The sequence below is a fragment of the Fukomys damarensis genome, unplaced genomic scaffold (genome assembly GCF_012274545.1).
Source record: "Fukomys damarensis isolate Sample0158 unplaced genomic scaffold, DMR_v1.0_HiC HiC_scaffold_26, whole genome shotgun sequence".
Lineage (NCBI taxonomy): Eukaryota > Metazoa > Chordata > Mammalia > Rodentia > Bathyergidae > Fukomys > Fukomys damarensis.
Window position 1 is genome coordinate 22,749,668 of NW_022900938.1, and position 15,835 is coordinate 22,765,502.

Below are 15,835 nucleotides of genomic sequence, written 5' to 3' on the forward strand. Positions count from 1 at the left end.
AACCTCCTAGGATGTAGAGGCAGCAGATTCATTACAGCCTACAACAGGGAATAAAATATTATGTATACTTTTTGCAGTAAGTACATGCTAATTATGCAGCTATTTATAAAACACTTATCAACATTCAAACTGATACTCTTCAATGTTGTTGTTTTGAAAACCCTGCTTTGCATACAAGTTCTCTGCTTGCAGCTGAAAACAAACTTTGGGGGTCATCTGCCCACCGATGAGACAAAGCTTTTGTACAGTCTTTACATTATGCAGGACTCCTCTCATGATGGTGCAATAATAATGATACTATTCATGTGGGACTTCAAGGTTCATAATGTACTTTCACACACATAACCTCATTTGATCTTCACAAGCCTGGTGAGTGGGTAGAGCAAGTATAATTACCCCTATTATACTGAAAGGGTTCACAGAGGTTAAGGATAATTGCTGAGTAATGTAGTTTGGAAGATGCAGGTCTTAAGCAAAGATCGCCTGACTTCAGAGCATTTGCTTTTCTCACTATGGCCAGGGGCCCCTTTATTATCTCCTGGTTTCTGTGGAGGAGCCCAACAGCCTGCTTACTGCCCACTGAGGTCTAGTCCTTCCCTGAAAGCAAGTTCAAGTTCTTAAATGAAGTTCTGGCATTAGACCACCTACGTTCATGGCCTGGCTTCCCCACTCATAAGGCCACTTGGCAAGGCCACTAACTGTTTGGAGCCTTGGTTTCCTCTTCAGTTAGCTCCACAGGATCATGGTTAAGAGAGTAATGAGATTAACACAGGAAATAACATACAGAACTGGATCTGAAACACAGCATTCAGTAAGCCCTAGCTCTGAGCGCCATTATCGACCATCCTCCGGGAATCTCCATAGATATTTACAGTGACAGTTTTAGAATGTCCCTGGTACTTGGTATATGTGGCCTTAACTCTGGGACATCATTCAAACCCACACAGGATGCTTCTGTGTTGGTATACATAAATCCCTTAACTCGGAGCTCACAGGAGCACATTCATGCCGGCAATTTCTTTAAATGTCTCTCATTTTTTTTTAATCAGAATATTTTCCCCCACTGATTTATAGAATTCCCTGTGTTTGTCTCTAGCTCTTTGAAGTCCCCATTTAAGTTTCAGACCAGGGATCTGTACTTAGAACAAAGCAGTTAGGGCATGGTCCAACCAACAGTTGGCCTGAATTCAGACTTTCTATCAACATTTATTAGCTGTATGAATTGGAGAAATTAATCAGCTGCTCAATCTCTCTTTCCAACTAGAAAATAATCCACAGGATTAAAAGAGTACATAGCACTGCTATGAGGCTGAAAACATGTATATGAAATACTGTGCTGACTATCTGGTAAGATGGTTCATTTTCTTCCAAGTAGCACCATCATGTTCATATCAACACCAAATCAAGTCTTCCTTATTGGAAATAAATTCTTGAATTGCATATTTTCAGAAGTAAATTGCTCATGTGGCAGCATGGGGATCAAACACTTTTTAGGGTCAAATGGGAAATACAACAGTAAAGTTTGGCTTCAATAAAATTTACATTGAAAGATTTCTTAAAGAAATCTAAAGAAGGTTCCTAAAAAGTTTGCTTAATCTTGAGAATATGAACCTAATGTTTCTCATAAATCTTTCACCTATGAGAAAAGCAAATTTTGATTTATATTCCTCTCTGAGAACCCAAGCCAACTTATAAAGGCAAACTCTCCAGATCAGTTTCACAAAGCTGTAAATGAAGGAGAACCTATCTTTCCAGAAAGGGAAGCTGTTGTATTTGCTTCTATTTAGGGACAAAATAAGATTCAGTTTTTAGATACATACAACTTAGTGCAAATCCATATTCTATTTTTTTTTTAATTCAGGCAACTAAATGAATTATTTCTATGTCAAAAGCATAAAATTTGTGTTGAATACTAAACCAAAGAAAATTAGTATGCTAACAGAAAATATTCAACCAAAAATTTTTAAATTTCTGTAAGTTTAAATATAAGCCACCACTTCAAGCTGCAATAAGAATCTGCCTTCAGCAACAAAGATCTATATTCACTGACATATGGAAAAACCCTACCAGCAGGGTAAATTTCAGAACTGGTCCTGGTGCTGGGGATGTCACTGTAGGTCCCTCTCTTTACTGACTATCAACTCATATCAGCTTTATCCCAGGTGTCACTTCCCTTACAGTTGCAGAATAAGGTGTTGCTGGCAACTGGGGTTACAGTCTTCTTCTTTTCTGTCTTAAATGTTGAAAATGTTTTCACCCAGAAGTCCAGGATGCCTCTTTCTGAATTCCCCTGACAGCTTGGACCTGCAATTTGAGAACTGTTCACTGGCAAGGGCGGCCAATTACTACGAGTAGCCAAACAAACCACCTAGGACAGTGTGTGTGCTGGGGAGTCAACCACAACATGCACTACAAACCACAATTCCATGAAGGCCACAACGACCTCCAACAGACATCTGCCAGGATATGCAGAAGCTAAGACAGTTACTTGGCATCCCCATGCCTTGATTTCTCAGTCAAATGAATTAAATAACATACCAATCCTTTGGGCCGCATATTTAGGGAATGAGTATTGTCAGGATAATGTAAATAATGTGGAAGTACTTGGAATCAAGGACATTGTTATTAAAATTCAAGATTATATTAGCTTAGTTGTGATCACTTACTGAATTAAAGGGTAGCCTGTATATGTACAAACAAGAAGATTGTAGAATTTAATTATAAAGCAGAAAATCCAAACAATAGGAGAGCAATTTGGCAATAAATACCCAGAACAAGACATTCCAGAATTTATTCAGAATTCTGGAGTGTTTTTCTCGAAATTATTAACAGTAGTGAAATATCACTAGTTTTCTTTTTGTGGTAATTGACAATAATGCAATATTTTATTTTAAGGATAAAAAAGTTGTTTATATTTAGAAAAATTGTATAGAAAAGTAATGGCACAGAAAGATATTTGCAAAATACTGATTAATGAAAACCATAAAAAATTTACTATATGACTGCATATTCATATATCTATGTGTATATATGACTAGAAGGATACACATCAAAATGTTAGCCATGGTTATACTTGGAGGTGACAGGGCTATATATACAGGTGGTTTAAATTTTCTTTTAAAAACTAATGAACTGAATTTTAAATACAGACTTTTTTAAAAGGTGAAAGAAGCTGAGGATGACAAGTGTAGAAGTTGAACAAATGATTTTAGAACTCGTTATAAAGCATTTGTATTCATCAGGTCAAATCATGTCCGAAGTGTACCTAATGAATAGAGAGTCTCCCGATATGTTAATGTTCAGCATGGCTCTACCTCCTTTTTCTACACTAAAAGCAAAATTGGAAGAGTTGTACAATGTGGATTAAGGACAGAAATAGGTGTCAGTAGCTCAGGGATCAAATCATGTCTGTAGTAGTGATTACCTTTCTCTGAGCAAATCATAATTTTTCATTATCCTAGTTTACTGATTTGGAAAAAGACCAGTGAAAAATACTGACTTTTTCATAGGGCTGCTGTGAAAAGTCAGAGATGTTAACGACTTTGAAAATACTTAGCCAAACTGAGTGGACCACATGTAAGTATTTTACTGTCCCTGTGTCCCATGTTAAGAGCACGGGTTAACTCATTTATCTAATTTCATATCCTACATCCCAGCTGCAGGTGGGTGTGCTGCTAAGCAGGGTCTGTGCATCTGTTGTTTCTGCCTGCTCTTCACCCATTTCTCCACTTTCGCTGCTTGCCTGGCATGCAGTCTCTCTGTCCATGTGGTAAACTACTCTGCCTTTGTTTGACCAAGAGGTCAGCTGTGACCAAAGCCAGGCCAACTAGAGCCTCCTCTCCAAGGATGAGGGATGAGGAGAGGGCTAGGAGGTTTGGAGTGATCTGCTCCACCAGCCAGCTCTTGTTCCTGCCCACCAGGGCCCTTCCTACAGCCTGGGATCTGTATAGATTCCTCCAGACCCTGGAGTTGTCCCATTACCTTTCTTTTTTCGGTTCTGGGCATCAAACTCAGAACCTTGTGCTTGCAAGGCAGGTGGCAGAACCACAGAGCTAAATCCCCTACCTTTCAATGAATCCCTTGGGTTAGTCACAGTTGATCTATGTTACTTAGGGCCCATAAAAGGAACCCGAACATAGGTAATATAGGGAACCCATACATCACCTCCCTGAGTGGAATGATTTACGCACACACAACTGTGAGGACAGAGCTGTTCCCTTTTGCTTCCAGGGAGCAGAATGAGTTCCTGGCCAACTGCAATATCCTCCCTTGCTGTGACACAACAACAATTTATGTCTGAGGCTTTTGATCCCAACAAGATCCCAACTAGACTTGCACTAACTAATTGGTGGCCATTAGCCATGTGGGGCTATTTAAATTAATGAAAATTATTAAAATTAAAAATTTAGTTTCTCTCAGGACCAATTTTAAACTCCTGGCTACTGATAATAAAATAAAACATTTCCATGATTGCCAAACATTTTATTTGACAGTGCTGGCTGGATCAGTCCATAAGCCCAAAGTCCCCTTCTCCACACTCACCCGGACTAACCTGCCAATAGATCCCTTCATGCGTCCACTGTGACAAGCCTGTGCTCTTCAGGTGAATATGCGGAATAAGCCCCTTTAAGAGCCTTGCACTTTGAGGAAACTATTAAAACTGAAAACATACATAGTTTTAGAAGTACATGTAGAAAATCACTGAGAATTTCCAGGATGGTTAGAAGTTGTAGAAAGTGCTTTATTTGGTTTCAACAAATTAGGCCTACTTTAGTTCAGCCACCTGAAGCAAAGAGAAGCATGCATCATGCAAAACGTTGTCAAGAAATGTTCTTAAACTAATTAAAGGGTATAGAATCATTACAAAGTTAAATAAGCTTTTAAATAGGTAAGGTGTAAAGAGAAAAACTGCAAACTCTGGGTTTGGAATCCTAAGGCCTGGATGACTCTGCCACTTGTCTTGGGCAGGCCAGTCCATTTTGGGGAGAGGGGGTTCAGCGTCCACATTTGTAAAGTAAAGCTAATCCTAGCCCAAGAGAATCCTGAAAGGATACAGCAGCATGGCACAGGTCAATGCTCTCTGTGGCTTAACACATAGAGAGTTGATTCAAAATAGAATGACGAACAGAATCTAAGCTCTCACAGACCAGGTGTGACGGGGTAGTTGGAGGATACCAGGTAATCCAGACTGTACCCAGCTGTCCTAGATTTCTCTACTCTCCTGAGAAAGGGATTAGGACTGGGTATCATAGGTCTTCTATGGCCAAGTCTGCCATTCGTTTTCTTGCCTTCCCCTCTTCCCTCCCCTTCTGGGCACGGCGTGGGCCTTCCCTCCCGGAGCTGCTGTTTTAATAACAGAAGTCAGTGATCTGAATGTCCTCAGTCAACTCTTCAAGGAGAGCAAACTAATAAACAAAGACATCAGATTAAAAAAACCACAAAGTGTTTGGGGCTTTGAGTTATAAAGATGATATGATTTGGCTTGCCTGACTCTCACTTTCTCTTGGTTTTGTTTGTCCTAGGCTTACCAACACGCTAACCACTGAAATAAAAGTGAGTCTGAACTCGGCAGTGGTTTTTCTTTTTCCTTCCAGCAAGTCTCAGAGGTCTAATAATCATCACCATGTATGGAGTTAAGAGTGCACAGAGAGAGCCTGAATGTGTTAATTTTACTTGAGAAAAACTGAAGATGAGCCAGAAAGACTATATAATATATGTAAGTCTCATTAAGCTGTCATTACTTGGAAAGATAGTTTCCAGGCAAATAAACACCCAAATCTTATGCTTGCAGCTCCCTCTGAGTAATACATTCAGCTCAAATCTCCCATCCTCACACATTCTGTTGCCTTCAAAGAGAATTATGGGTGAGCAGGAAAATGAAAATCAGGTTAGGCAATTATATTTCTGAGAAAGGAAAAACACACCAACATTGATTGGATTGCTCAAAAAAAGAAAGACATAGAGATATTCTCCTTTAATATATGTAACTGCTCAAAAAGGCCAAAGTATTTTGGGATCTAAATTTTTGATGCTCTAAAAATAAAACAATTTAAAAATGTACTTTCACGTGGTCCCCCCAAAGGAGGGTGAAACTCATTCAAAAGATTCACTTCTTCCATTCAACTTATGTTTTCTGAATGCTCTCTCAGTGCCAGACACTGTACTTCAATCAATTCCAAACACTACTGAAATGCTGCTTCCAAACAAACTCAATCTAGAAGAACCACTGGAATTTCAAGTTTTGTATTTATAAGGCAATATGACCATAATAAAAAAAAATCGACAAAGAAACAAATGTTGGTATCTGGAGGCGAGGATGTGCTAGACTAGTATGAATCTGAAAGTTACCTCACAATGGTAACTTGTACTTATCTCAGCAGGATGGCATCCCGGTTAATACCCAGCTTAGAGGAAGAACATAAGCACACCACAATCCCTCGTCCAGGCCGTCTGTCAGAGGCATGCAGTCTTCCAAGGGCAGGGAGCTGTCCCGAACATTACTCCAGATTCTTCGTCCCTGCCCTGCTAGACATGCATAGCTCCTGCCAGTGTCACCTTTCTGAGGGTGATGGCTTGCATATGGTTTGCTCCCTGGACGCTTGTGTTCAAATATGATTCCTAACATAAAGGTGTTGAGGGGTGGTGGAAACTTCAAGAGGTGATTAGGTCACAGGAACACCGCCTTCATGAATGGATTAACATCGCCCTTTGTGGGACTAGGTTAGTTCTCAGGGGAGTGCGTGAGTCCTTGTTCTCTCAGGATTGAGTTAGTTACTGCAAGAAACAGTCATTATTAAGTAAGGTTGCCTTTTGTGCTTTGACCCTTCCACATGGGCCCACTTGCCATCTGGCTTTCTGTCATGTAATGGCACAGAGCAGGGCTCTTGCCACATGTGGTTGCCTGATCTTGGACTTCTAGCCCAGAACCATCAGCTAAATAAACTTCTTTTCTTTATAAATTTCCACCTTAGGTATTCTGTCACAGCAACAGAAAATGGACTAAGAGTCCGAGGGAAGCTAATTCATACCTCTCCACACAGGTAATAAGTTGGAAACCCTTAAACATGTCAAGGCTGACCTTGGCCAGGAGAGTTACATCCTGCACAGGGGAAAATGGTGACCTTTCAGAATCTGTCACGTGGGAAACACAGCACTGCCTGGGTCATGACCGACCTGTAGAGAGCAAAATGAGGTATGTACCGGCTATGCTTATCAAGGGAACAGTAACTTACCACAATCAAAGGATATTGGGCCACCAGGGCAGGGCATAACTGGGTATTTGGCATAAAAACACAGTGCATCATAACGAAGTCATTTAAAACAGAATCTGGAGGCAGGAAAAAGTAGAAAAGGAAATCAGGTTCTGGTAGAACGCTTTAGGAAAGTAAAAGGGTTTATTTGTTCTTGGCCATTGGTTCTCATACCTATGATTTTGCTGAACAGAGAAGCATTTCATTTGAAAATCATGACGTTGACAGAGCTTGAGATCAAAAATCATTTCTTAGGATGCTGGACAAAAGTATACTATTTTTAAAAGAGCCTTGAATAAAGGGTACTCATCAACCACAATTTTTTTTTTCTAATGCTGGGATAGAACTCAGGGCAAGTACTCTACCACTGAGTTATTCTTCCATCCTCATTAAAATACATACATATATGTATTTATTTATATATATATATAAATTAAAGAGTCACATATGGGTTGTATCACAGTCGCAGAATTGATGCCTGGTCATTTTCTTGGTCTGCTTTACAGCATATTTTAAAGAACAGGGGCAACCCACTTTCCAAGTTCTCTATACTGTCTCTCTCAGGCAGTTAAATATATATATATATATATATATATATTTAACTTCCTATTTCCAGAAGGAAAAATGAGAGGTAAGAAAGCGAGAGAATCAGAGAAAAAGGAGGTAAGAAAAGAAAATTGATGAGGGGGGAAAGACAGCAAAAACAGACAAGACAAAGCTTGTGAGTGGCACTGGAGGAGGACAAGGGCCATTCAATAGGTGAAAGTAGGGTCTGGACCACATTTGAAGCTCTTTTGCAGGAAGGTAAGAAGGGAATGGCAACGGAAATAAGTTACTTGCTTCCCAAAGATAAGCTTTGTCTCCCCTTAAATTTGAAGCAGGTTTTCTTTTTTTTTAATTGCAAAGACCATACTGCCTGGGTAGGACTGATAGGAATGTACACGAAGACAAATCTAGAAGCCTCAGGTATATGCTTTCTGAAACTCAGATCTCCAGATGCCATGGGAATTTTCATTTAAAAAATGGACTACAGGACTGGGGATTTAGCTCAGTGGCGCTGTGCCTGCCTTGCAAGGGCAAGGTCCCTGAATTCGATCCCTGGTACCAAAAATAAACAAAAAACAAAACAAAAATGGACTACACTGGTTAAGACATGAAACTTTCCAAATAAAAAAGAGTGAAAAAATGTAAATTCAACTTTATAAATTAGATCTCCAATGTCCATGTCTTTAATGTACTACTACTGCCGAAGTCTGTATCAGTGGCTGGAGGTCTTACAATCACGCTCATTCAAACATATAATCTCAAGCTGTCATTGCTCAGTTCCTGGACATTCTAGTCCCAAATCTGGGGAAATCAAATGTTATCATCTCAGCTACCCAGTGCAGCACACCAATGCAGGTGGTGCCTAATTAGTTACCACAGTGAGCCACACAAAAACAGAGAAGGTGCCAGACAGAAGATTCATGGAGTTCTCCTTTAAATTACCATGGGATGTTGGTTGTCTGGGTTTAATATCTAGAGTCATCTTTTCACGTTTTACATCTTCTCTGTGGACAGAGGAAGTAATACTTGCATATATGCCACCCAGAAGATCCATGCTCTGTATCAATTTATTTTTGTGGTGCTGGGGATGGAACCCAGGACTTCATACATGCTAGGCATGTACTCTATGACTGAGCTAGATCCCCAGTCCTATAATAGTTTAAAATTTGTAAACGCAGAGATTTGACTTAAGTGTTGCAAGGCAGGGTAGCTGGCCACTTGGCATGGCTATAGCCACCCAGGGCTGACATTTCCATGTGCCTTGTTGTTCTCCACTCAGCTGCAGCAACTGTTAAGAATATCTCTAGAACAGTCATGCTCTACTGGAAAATGATTCTAGTCACTGAGTGACTAATGCTGCTTATAGAGGCTAAAAGTCTAGGAATTTAATAGGTCTTAGGTAGAAAAATTAATGGCTTGGTAAATTCAGAAAATGTACTATCATATCCAGGAGCTGAAAGACTAAGAAATTTTTATGTAAACACATCTCACCAGAACTCTGACACTTCTCACTGGGTTGTAGATCCATTCTATTCCACATACCTATGTTTCAGGTGCCTGTCTAGAATTATTATTTTTTTTTTTCGTTCAGGATAGTAGTGGGGATATCAGTATCTTTGATTTATGAGAAAGATGCTGATTTATTCCTTATTTCTAAGCCATGAAATTACTTATAAGAAAAGAAAATCAGAAAAACTTCAGGGATGAAGTCTGATACTAAATTATAATGTTAGCTTCGCCTCTAGCATCAAGGATGGAAAGACCAGAATCGCACCCTACACGCCGGCTGCAGAACACACCAATTTCTAGGCTCTAATTTCTTTTAAGAAGCAATTAACTATATTTGCTTTTCATGGGTATAAAGATCTTATTTTTTTTATTAGATGCTACAGTCTCTCAATGTACCAAACTTTTCCTTTGGAGATAAAATTCATTTAGGGAAAGCTCAATTTATTGCATTATGCAATCACATATTGGGGGCAAACAGTTAATCACAAGGGAAAAATCGACTGCATTTTTCCTGACCTACTGTACTGGAAATTTGGTTTACTTAAGGTTATGTGGTCCCTCAATGGTTTTTCTACCCTAAATACAGAGTAGCCTTTCTGCCACAAAGCTCTTAGCTACATCCTCTGTGCTCAGGCATCGTCAACCACTCCCCAGTGCTTTTCTTATATTTAAGATCATCCAAGGTTTGTAACACAAATTCTTAGACCTTACCTCCCTTTTCCCACTTGGGTATATGAGAGTACAGCAAACACCAAGCAGGCAGCTACCCCCTGCTTTTTTCTGTCAAACTAATACTGTCCTTTACTATGGAAGGTTCTGTCTCATCTAGTTACTATTCACCAACTTTCTTTCAGGGCTACTTAAAGGCTATATTCTCCATGACACTTTTCCAGGTCCCCTTGGCCAGTCTGTACTCCTTGGCCAGTCTGAAGCACTGACCACTTTCTGCCTTCTACTCAAGTTATTTGCATATTTCATCATGGCCTCTAGCAGATTATAAATTTCCTGAGCAAAAGAGGGTGACCCATTCATATTGCCTAACCCACGGCATCCAGCTTAGTGAGCTGAAAAGTCAGCAACTTAAAGGAGAGGTTTCTTTTCAGTCCATAGTTGGTTGGCTCCAGGGCATGAAGGGCATGGTGGAAGGGTCTAGAGAAGGGAAGCTGCTCATATCTTGGTGGCCAGGAAGGAGAGACAGAAAGAAGGAGTTAGGGAGGGAGCTATACCCTCCCCCAGTGACCCACCTCTTCCGCCAGGCTCCACCTTCCGAGAACACTCAGCTGGTCATCTCACCAGCGAATGACTCCGCTGATGAGTACAGCATCCCCATGATCCAATCACCTTCCACAAGCACTGCCTATGAGCACATGGGACTTGGGGGGACATTTCTGATCTAAACCATAACAGCCATGGATGCCGGCTCTCCCTCTCCAATTCATTTTCTCCTTAAAAACCCCCTCCAATAACCAGTTTATAAAACGTGAAACTGGAAGGGAAGAGAGACACAGGACAGAGGCTCTATCAGAAGAAAACCAACCCTACCATCACTCAGACTTCTAGTCTCCAGAAATCAAATGTTATCTTCTCAGCTCCCCAATACAGCACACCAATATAGGTGGTGCTTAGTTACACTCTGGGCCAGGAGTCTACACTTCAGAGAGAACCATTTTATTCTCATTTGGAGCAAGGCTTATATGTAACCTTTTATGCCCTCTAAGAATAGGTATACTTTAAATTATAACTAATCAATTCTCCTGGAAGGTGGGATTGAATGATAATGCTGGAGGTGCCTATGGAATGCTACTTCTGATAAGTATGAGTGAAACTGAGGGATTTGGGAGGACAGCCAGGCTTGGAGAGGGTGGAGGAGGCAGAGGCACTGCTCTCTGTCTACACCACACAGGATGCTCTTCAATGCCAACACATAACCCACTTCTAAAACTGCCTTGGCAATACACATTGAGAATGGAGTCAGAAGTTTTTTTCAATGCTATGCATTTACCGAATGGGCATACAAAATTGTACTGTGTGCATACCTGCTGCTTCATTTAAAGCTGGCTCAAGGCGTATTGTTTCTAGAAAATGCTCTAAAATTTTTTCAGGTGTTCCTGACATCACAGTATACCTGGATAAAAAAATGAAAGTGTCATTAGTTTTTCAAAAGGGATAATCACGAATACAACTTTTTTTTTTAACTTATGTAAGATGTTTTGTTGTTATTATTTGAGATTAATTACAGGGAGCCATACCAGCTATACTTGTGGATGATATACCCTTAGTGGTAAGAAAGACCATGTACCTTGCCCAACTCACACAATAGGAAGAGCATCCACTGAAGTAGTTTCTAAAAACGTTCTTTTTTCCCTACATGGAACTAAAGTAAACTTCTTGACGAGGGCCGCAAGCAGTCTGGAAACTCAGAAACTTCAGTCTTTTTCCAAAGGGGAATGAAAAGGAACATATAAATCCCAGGGAAGTTCAGGCCAGGAAAGGGGAGCTGGTGAGGGGAAATGACAGTCAACTTGGTTCTCCATATATGGGTTACTCATAGCAAAATTTCAGTCTCACACTGGATTCCCCTGCCTGTTTCTGGAATGCGCTGTCTATTCCAACTGTACACTGGTATGTGCATTGGAAATACAGCTAATAATAAAACAAGAGAAAAGAAAACACAATCCCAAACATCAACGAGCAAACAAACCAACTCCAACGGCATCATAAATAGGAAATACATAAGCAATATAAAATGTATATAATTCATTTTAATGTTGAACACAAATGATTGGTCAGTGCATTACCTATTATTTCAAGAGATACATTCAGAGTGTTCTCCAAGATACACTCAGAGTGCTCTCCAGTCAGCATGTGAAGATTTATTTTTTAAACTTCAAGTGGGTTGTTTTAAAGTCATGGTCAAGATGGTAACAAACGGTAAATGAGAGAGCTACAGGAAAAATACTTTGAGATGATCTTGGCCTTTCTCTTCCAAAACTCAAGACTTTGCTTTTCTGCCTGGCATTTCAATGAAGGCAAGATGACAGGAAAGAAAAGCAACAATGAAAAGAGCATTTTTGTCTGCTCAGAAAGCAATGGTAGAATTCAGTTCTGGGAGACCTTGCAGGAAGCGTTCGGAGGTACCTGGAATAACTCTAGCACATGAAATCTCAGGGTCTTAACCTCCCGCCTGAGGAGTTCTAGAAGAGACGTGCTCATATACAGCCTTGTGCATGTGAGGGTAGAGGGTGAATGAAGCAACCCTGGGACTGAGTAAGAAACATATGCAGTGTGTGTGGAAGGGAGCCAGGTGGTAGCTGAAACGATACTGTGAGCGCATGTGCTGGACCAAAGGGAAGCTGGAGTTAAATCTTTGAGAAAAACTAGCTTTGGAGTTTTTACAGGTGAAGAAGAGGGAACTCCAGGAAAAAAAATCTGTTTTTCAAAAGCACAGCCTTTTTCTCAAAGTTAATAAGGTTAAGACAATGGTTTTACCTGTTGTAGGCAATGAACACTGGTAGAAAAGGCAGGGGCTATCTACAAATGACTTTTGACACTTCCATGGAGACTACTGCCAAGCAAGCTCCTGGAATCCCACTCCCCAGATGAGGGGCAAGAGGAGCAGCATCTGGTCCAGGAAACAGGAAATGGGGTTGGAGCGCATTATACATCCGGGCAACAATTACCATGCCCCAGACAACAAAGTGGACACTGAATAAGGCTGTCATACTTATCCCTGCTGGCTAAATATCATCTCCATTCTGCAGATGGAAAAACTGCTCAGCAACGGGAGGGGCTGAGCTAAGATCACAGAGAGTAAATACTGTGACGTGAGCCTGTCTGTCTCCCTTCCGAGAACCATAGTGTTTCAGGGGACTTTTCAGGCAGATGTAGCTGCCTGATCTAGCCTGGAGCTCACTCTGAACAGGAAATTTTGTATGTAATTAAAAACCTTTCTCAAAAGAGGGCCCTTTCTGCTTGTTTCACTTTGAAAGGAATTCTTATTTACACATGTGTATAAATACATTGCTTAACAAGAAAACTGAGTGAAGAAAAAAGTATTCTTTCACATGGCTTCAGGTAGCTCTTGCTAGTAATTTACACATGCTGCATTATCAGTTTGAAATTTGTTCTCTTGTCAAAAGTTAGATTCGGATAGCAGGTTGAGTTCACATTCTAGTGTCCCTTGTTTGGACATCCCTAAGTTATGTTTGGTCAAGCCACGTCCCCCCTCTCCCCACTGAGAAGGTAGCCTCTGTAAGCTCTGGCACCTGGCAGGAGCTTTCTTTGGTTACTAGAAACTCCCTCTAGTGGAACAGTGCACTTGGCTGTCTTAGCCAGTCTCTGAGTTGGGGAAGACTGTCGGGTATTAACATTCTCTGAGGACTGGTAGCCTGAAGAGGACGGCCTGGAAACCCCTGACAGATACAGCCATCTGTGGTCTTGGGGCTCTGGGTTTGGCTAAACCACCACATTAAGGTTTTATTTTATGCACTCCAAGCACCTACTGTTTGTTCTCTGTTTCAGTGAGGTCAAGGTCACTTGAGACCAGATAGCAGGGCTCTTCTCAGATTACTGTGGGAAGTAGCTCAACTTAAATGTGCACCCCAGTAGGCTACGCTATAGGAGCTGGGAGGTTTTAAACCTGTAATGGAAAAATCTTTTCCCAACATCAAGTTTGCGAATGAGGATACTTCTATCTGCATCTTGAACAAAAAAAGGCCAAGGGTAGGGGAGCAGAAAGAAACTATTTTCCTGCACACAAAATGGAGTTCAGCAATGGGAAAATAAGAAAAAAGAACTGAAACAGGTATAGTGGTTTCAAATTCTTTCTTTCTTACTAAACCGACATAACCTCAGAACAAGGAGATCAAGGATGGGAAATGTTTGAGAGTTCCATATAATGTATCCATCACGACAAACATTGTCTTTCATTGACATTTTCATATCATACTCAGCATTGAGTGCCTGGCAGAGTTTGAAAGTTTAAACATATGCATAAACTATTCTGGATTTCTCGAGAAAAAGTGAATCAGGAAAATGACATTACCAGTACCAACATGGTGACATTTTCTGAGCTCAAAAGGACAATTTCTAAGGAGACAGGTGCCCCAAAGCTTTTAAATTTTATGTCCATCCATAGGCATGGCTGTCGGTGTGTTGTGGAAGTTGTTTAGAACATCAACTCAAAATTCACTTTCATGGTCCCTCCTTTCAACTCGAGTCTAATTTGGATAAAATTTAAGTGGAAAATGACCCATAACAGACTAGCTTTTCATTCAGGGAACTGGGACGGGGATTTAGCTCAGTGGCACCGTTTCTGCCTTGCAAGTTCAAGGTCCTGAGTTTGATCCCTGGTACTGGAACACACACACACACACACACACACACACACACAAAGGCTTTCATTCAGGGAACAGATTTTTTATGGTGCATTATTCCGTACTCAGTGATATTTCTTAAATGATTTACTGTGAACATGCACAAATTTTTGAATTAGAAATTTGAATTGCATGACAGTAGATATGATGGAGAGCCAGATAGAGGACAAAGATAAATTTAAAAACATAATGGTCTTGGGCCAGAAATTTAGCTCAGTGTTTCCACCATCTGCCTTACAAGTGCAAGGTCCTAAGTTTGATCTCTGGTACCAAAAAATAAAACAAAACAAAACAAAAATCTTAAATTTGGAGGAGACCCTCAGTGGAAACACTGTTGACAAGCAAATGTCTGTGATCCTTCCACATAATCTGAAGATGTGAAAGAAGGGGCCTCCCTCGGATCTCATGATCAAATATTTCAACATTAAAGTAAATTCTCTGGGCTTATCTAATCAGTTAGCATAATTTTTTGAAGACAAATAAGGCATTATTAAAGAATTCAGACTATCTAGGTATATTGAAAGGCATTAAAGAAAATCACCAGGAGCAGTCCTAACACTGTTATCCCCCAAAAAAAGTTTTCATTCTTTTCCTCCTCTGTGGACTAGAAGGACAACAGTTTAAAAACAATTGGGCAAGAACATGTTCAAAGCCAGGAATTTAGCTTAGTGGTGCTGCCACCTGCCTTGTAAGCACAAGGTCCCGAGTTTGATCCCTGGTACCAAAAAACAAACAAACAAAAAACATTTTCAAGAATGGGTAGTCCTAAAAGATAAATAAATAGTTAAGAAATCCGGATGGTAACTTTATAGTTTTGTAAGTGAAAGGACAGATTTATATAGCTCTTTGTATGTCAGTCCTTTTGAAATACATCGGTTTGTAATATTTACTAAATGCTATCAAGGATGCAGTATTTATATACAATCATCCCTCTGCATCTGTAGGGGGCTATTCCAGGACCACCAGGGGTACCAAAATCCACAGCTGCTCAAATTCCTTATACAAAATAGCATGGTATTTGCATATCATCACCCTACAGACTTTAAATAATCTCTAAATTACTTATACCTGGGCCGGGGATTTAGCTCAGTGTCATTGCGCCTGCCTCGCAAATGCAAGGTCCTGAATTCAATCTCCGGCACAAAAAAAAAAAAA

The 15,835-nt window shown here is 40.3% G+C and overlaps 1 protein-coding gene across 8 annotated transcripts in view; it reads right to left on the bottom strand.

Moving 5' to 3' along the window:
- The window catches only part of Rapgef4 (Rap guanine nucleotide exchange factor 4), a 233,933-nt gene that overhangs the window by 35,919 nt on the left and 182,179 nt on the right, over nt 1-15,835 (bottom strand). For all 8 annotated transcript variants that reach the window (XM_010607008.1, XM_010607007.1, XM_010607005.3 and 5 more), the window contains 2 exons: nt 11,342-11,430; nt 7,249-7,327 (listed from right to left, as the gene is read on the bottom strand). In XM_010607008.1, the coding sequence (XP_010605310.1) occupies nt 7,249-7,327; nt 11,342-11,430 (168 nt within the window). The remainder of the gene's footprint in view (nt 1-7,248; nt 7,328-11,341; nt 11,431-15,835) is intronic.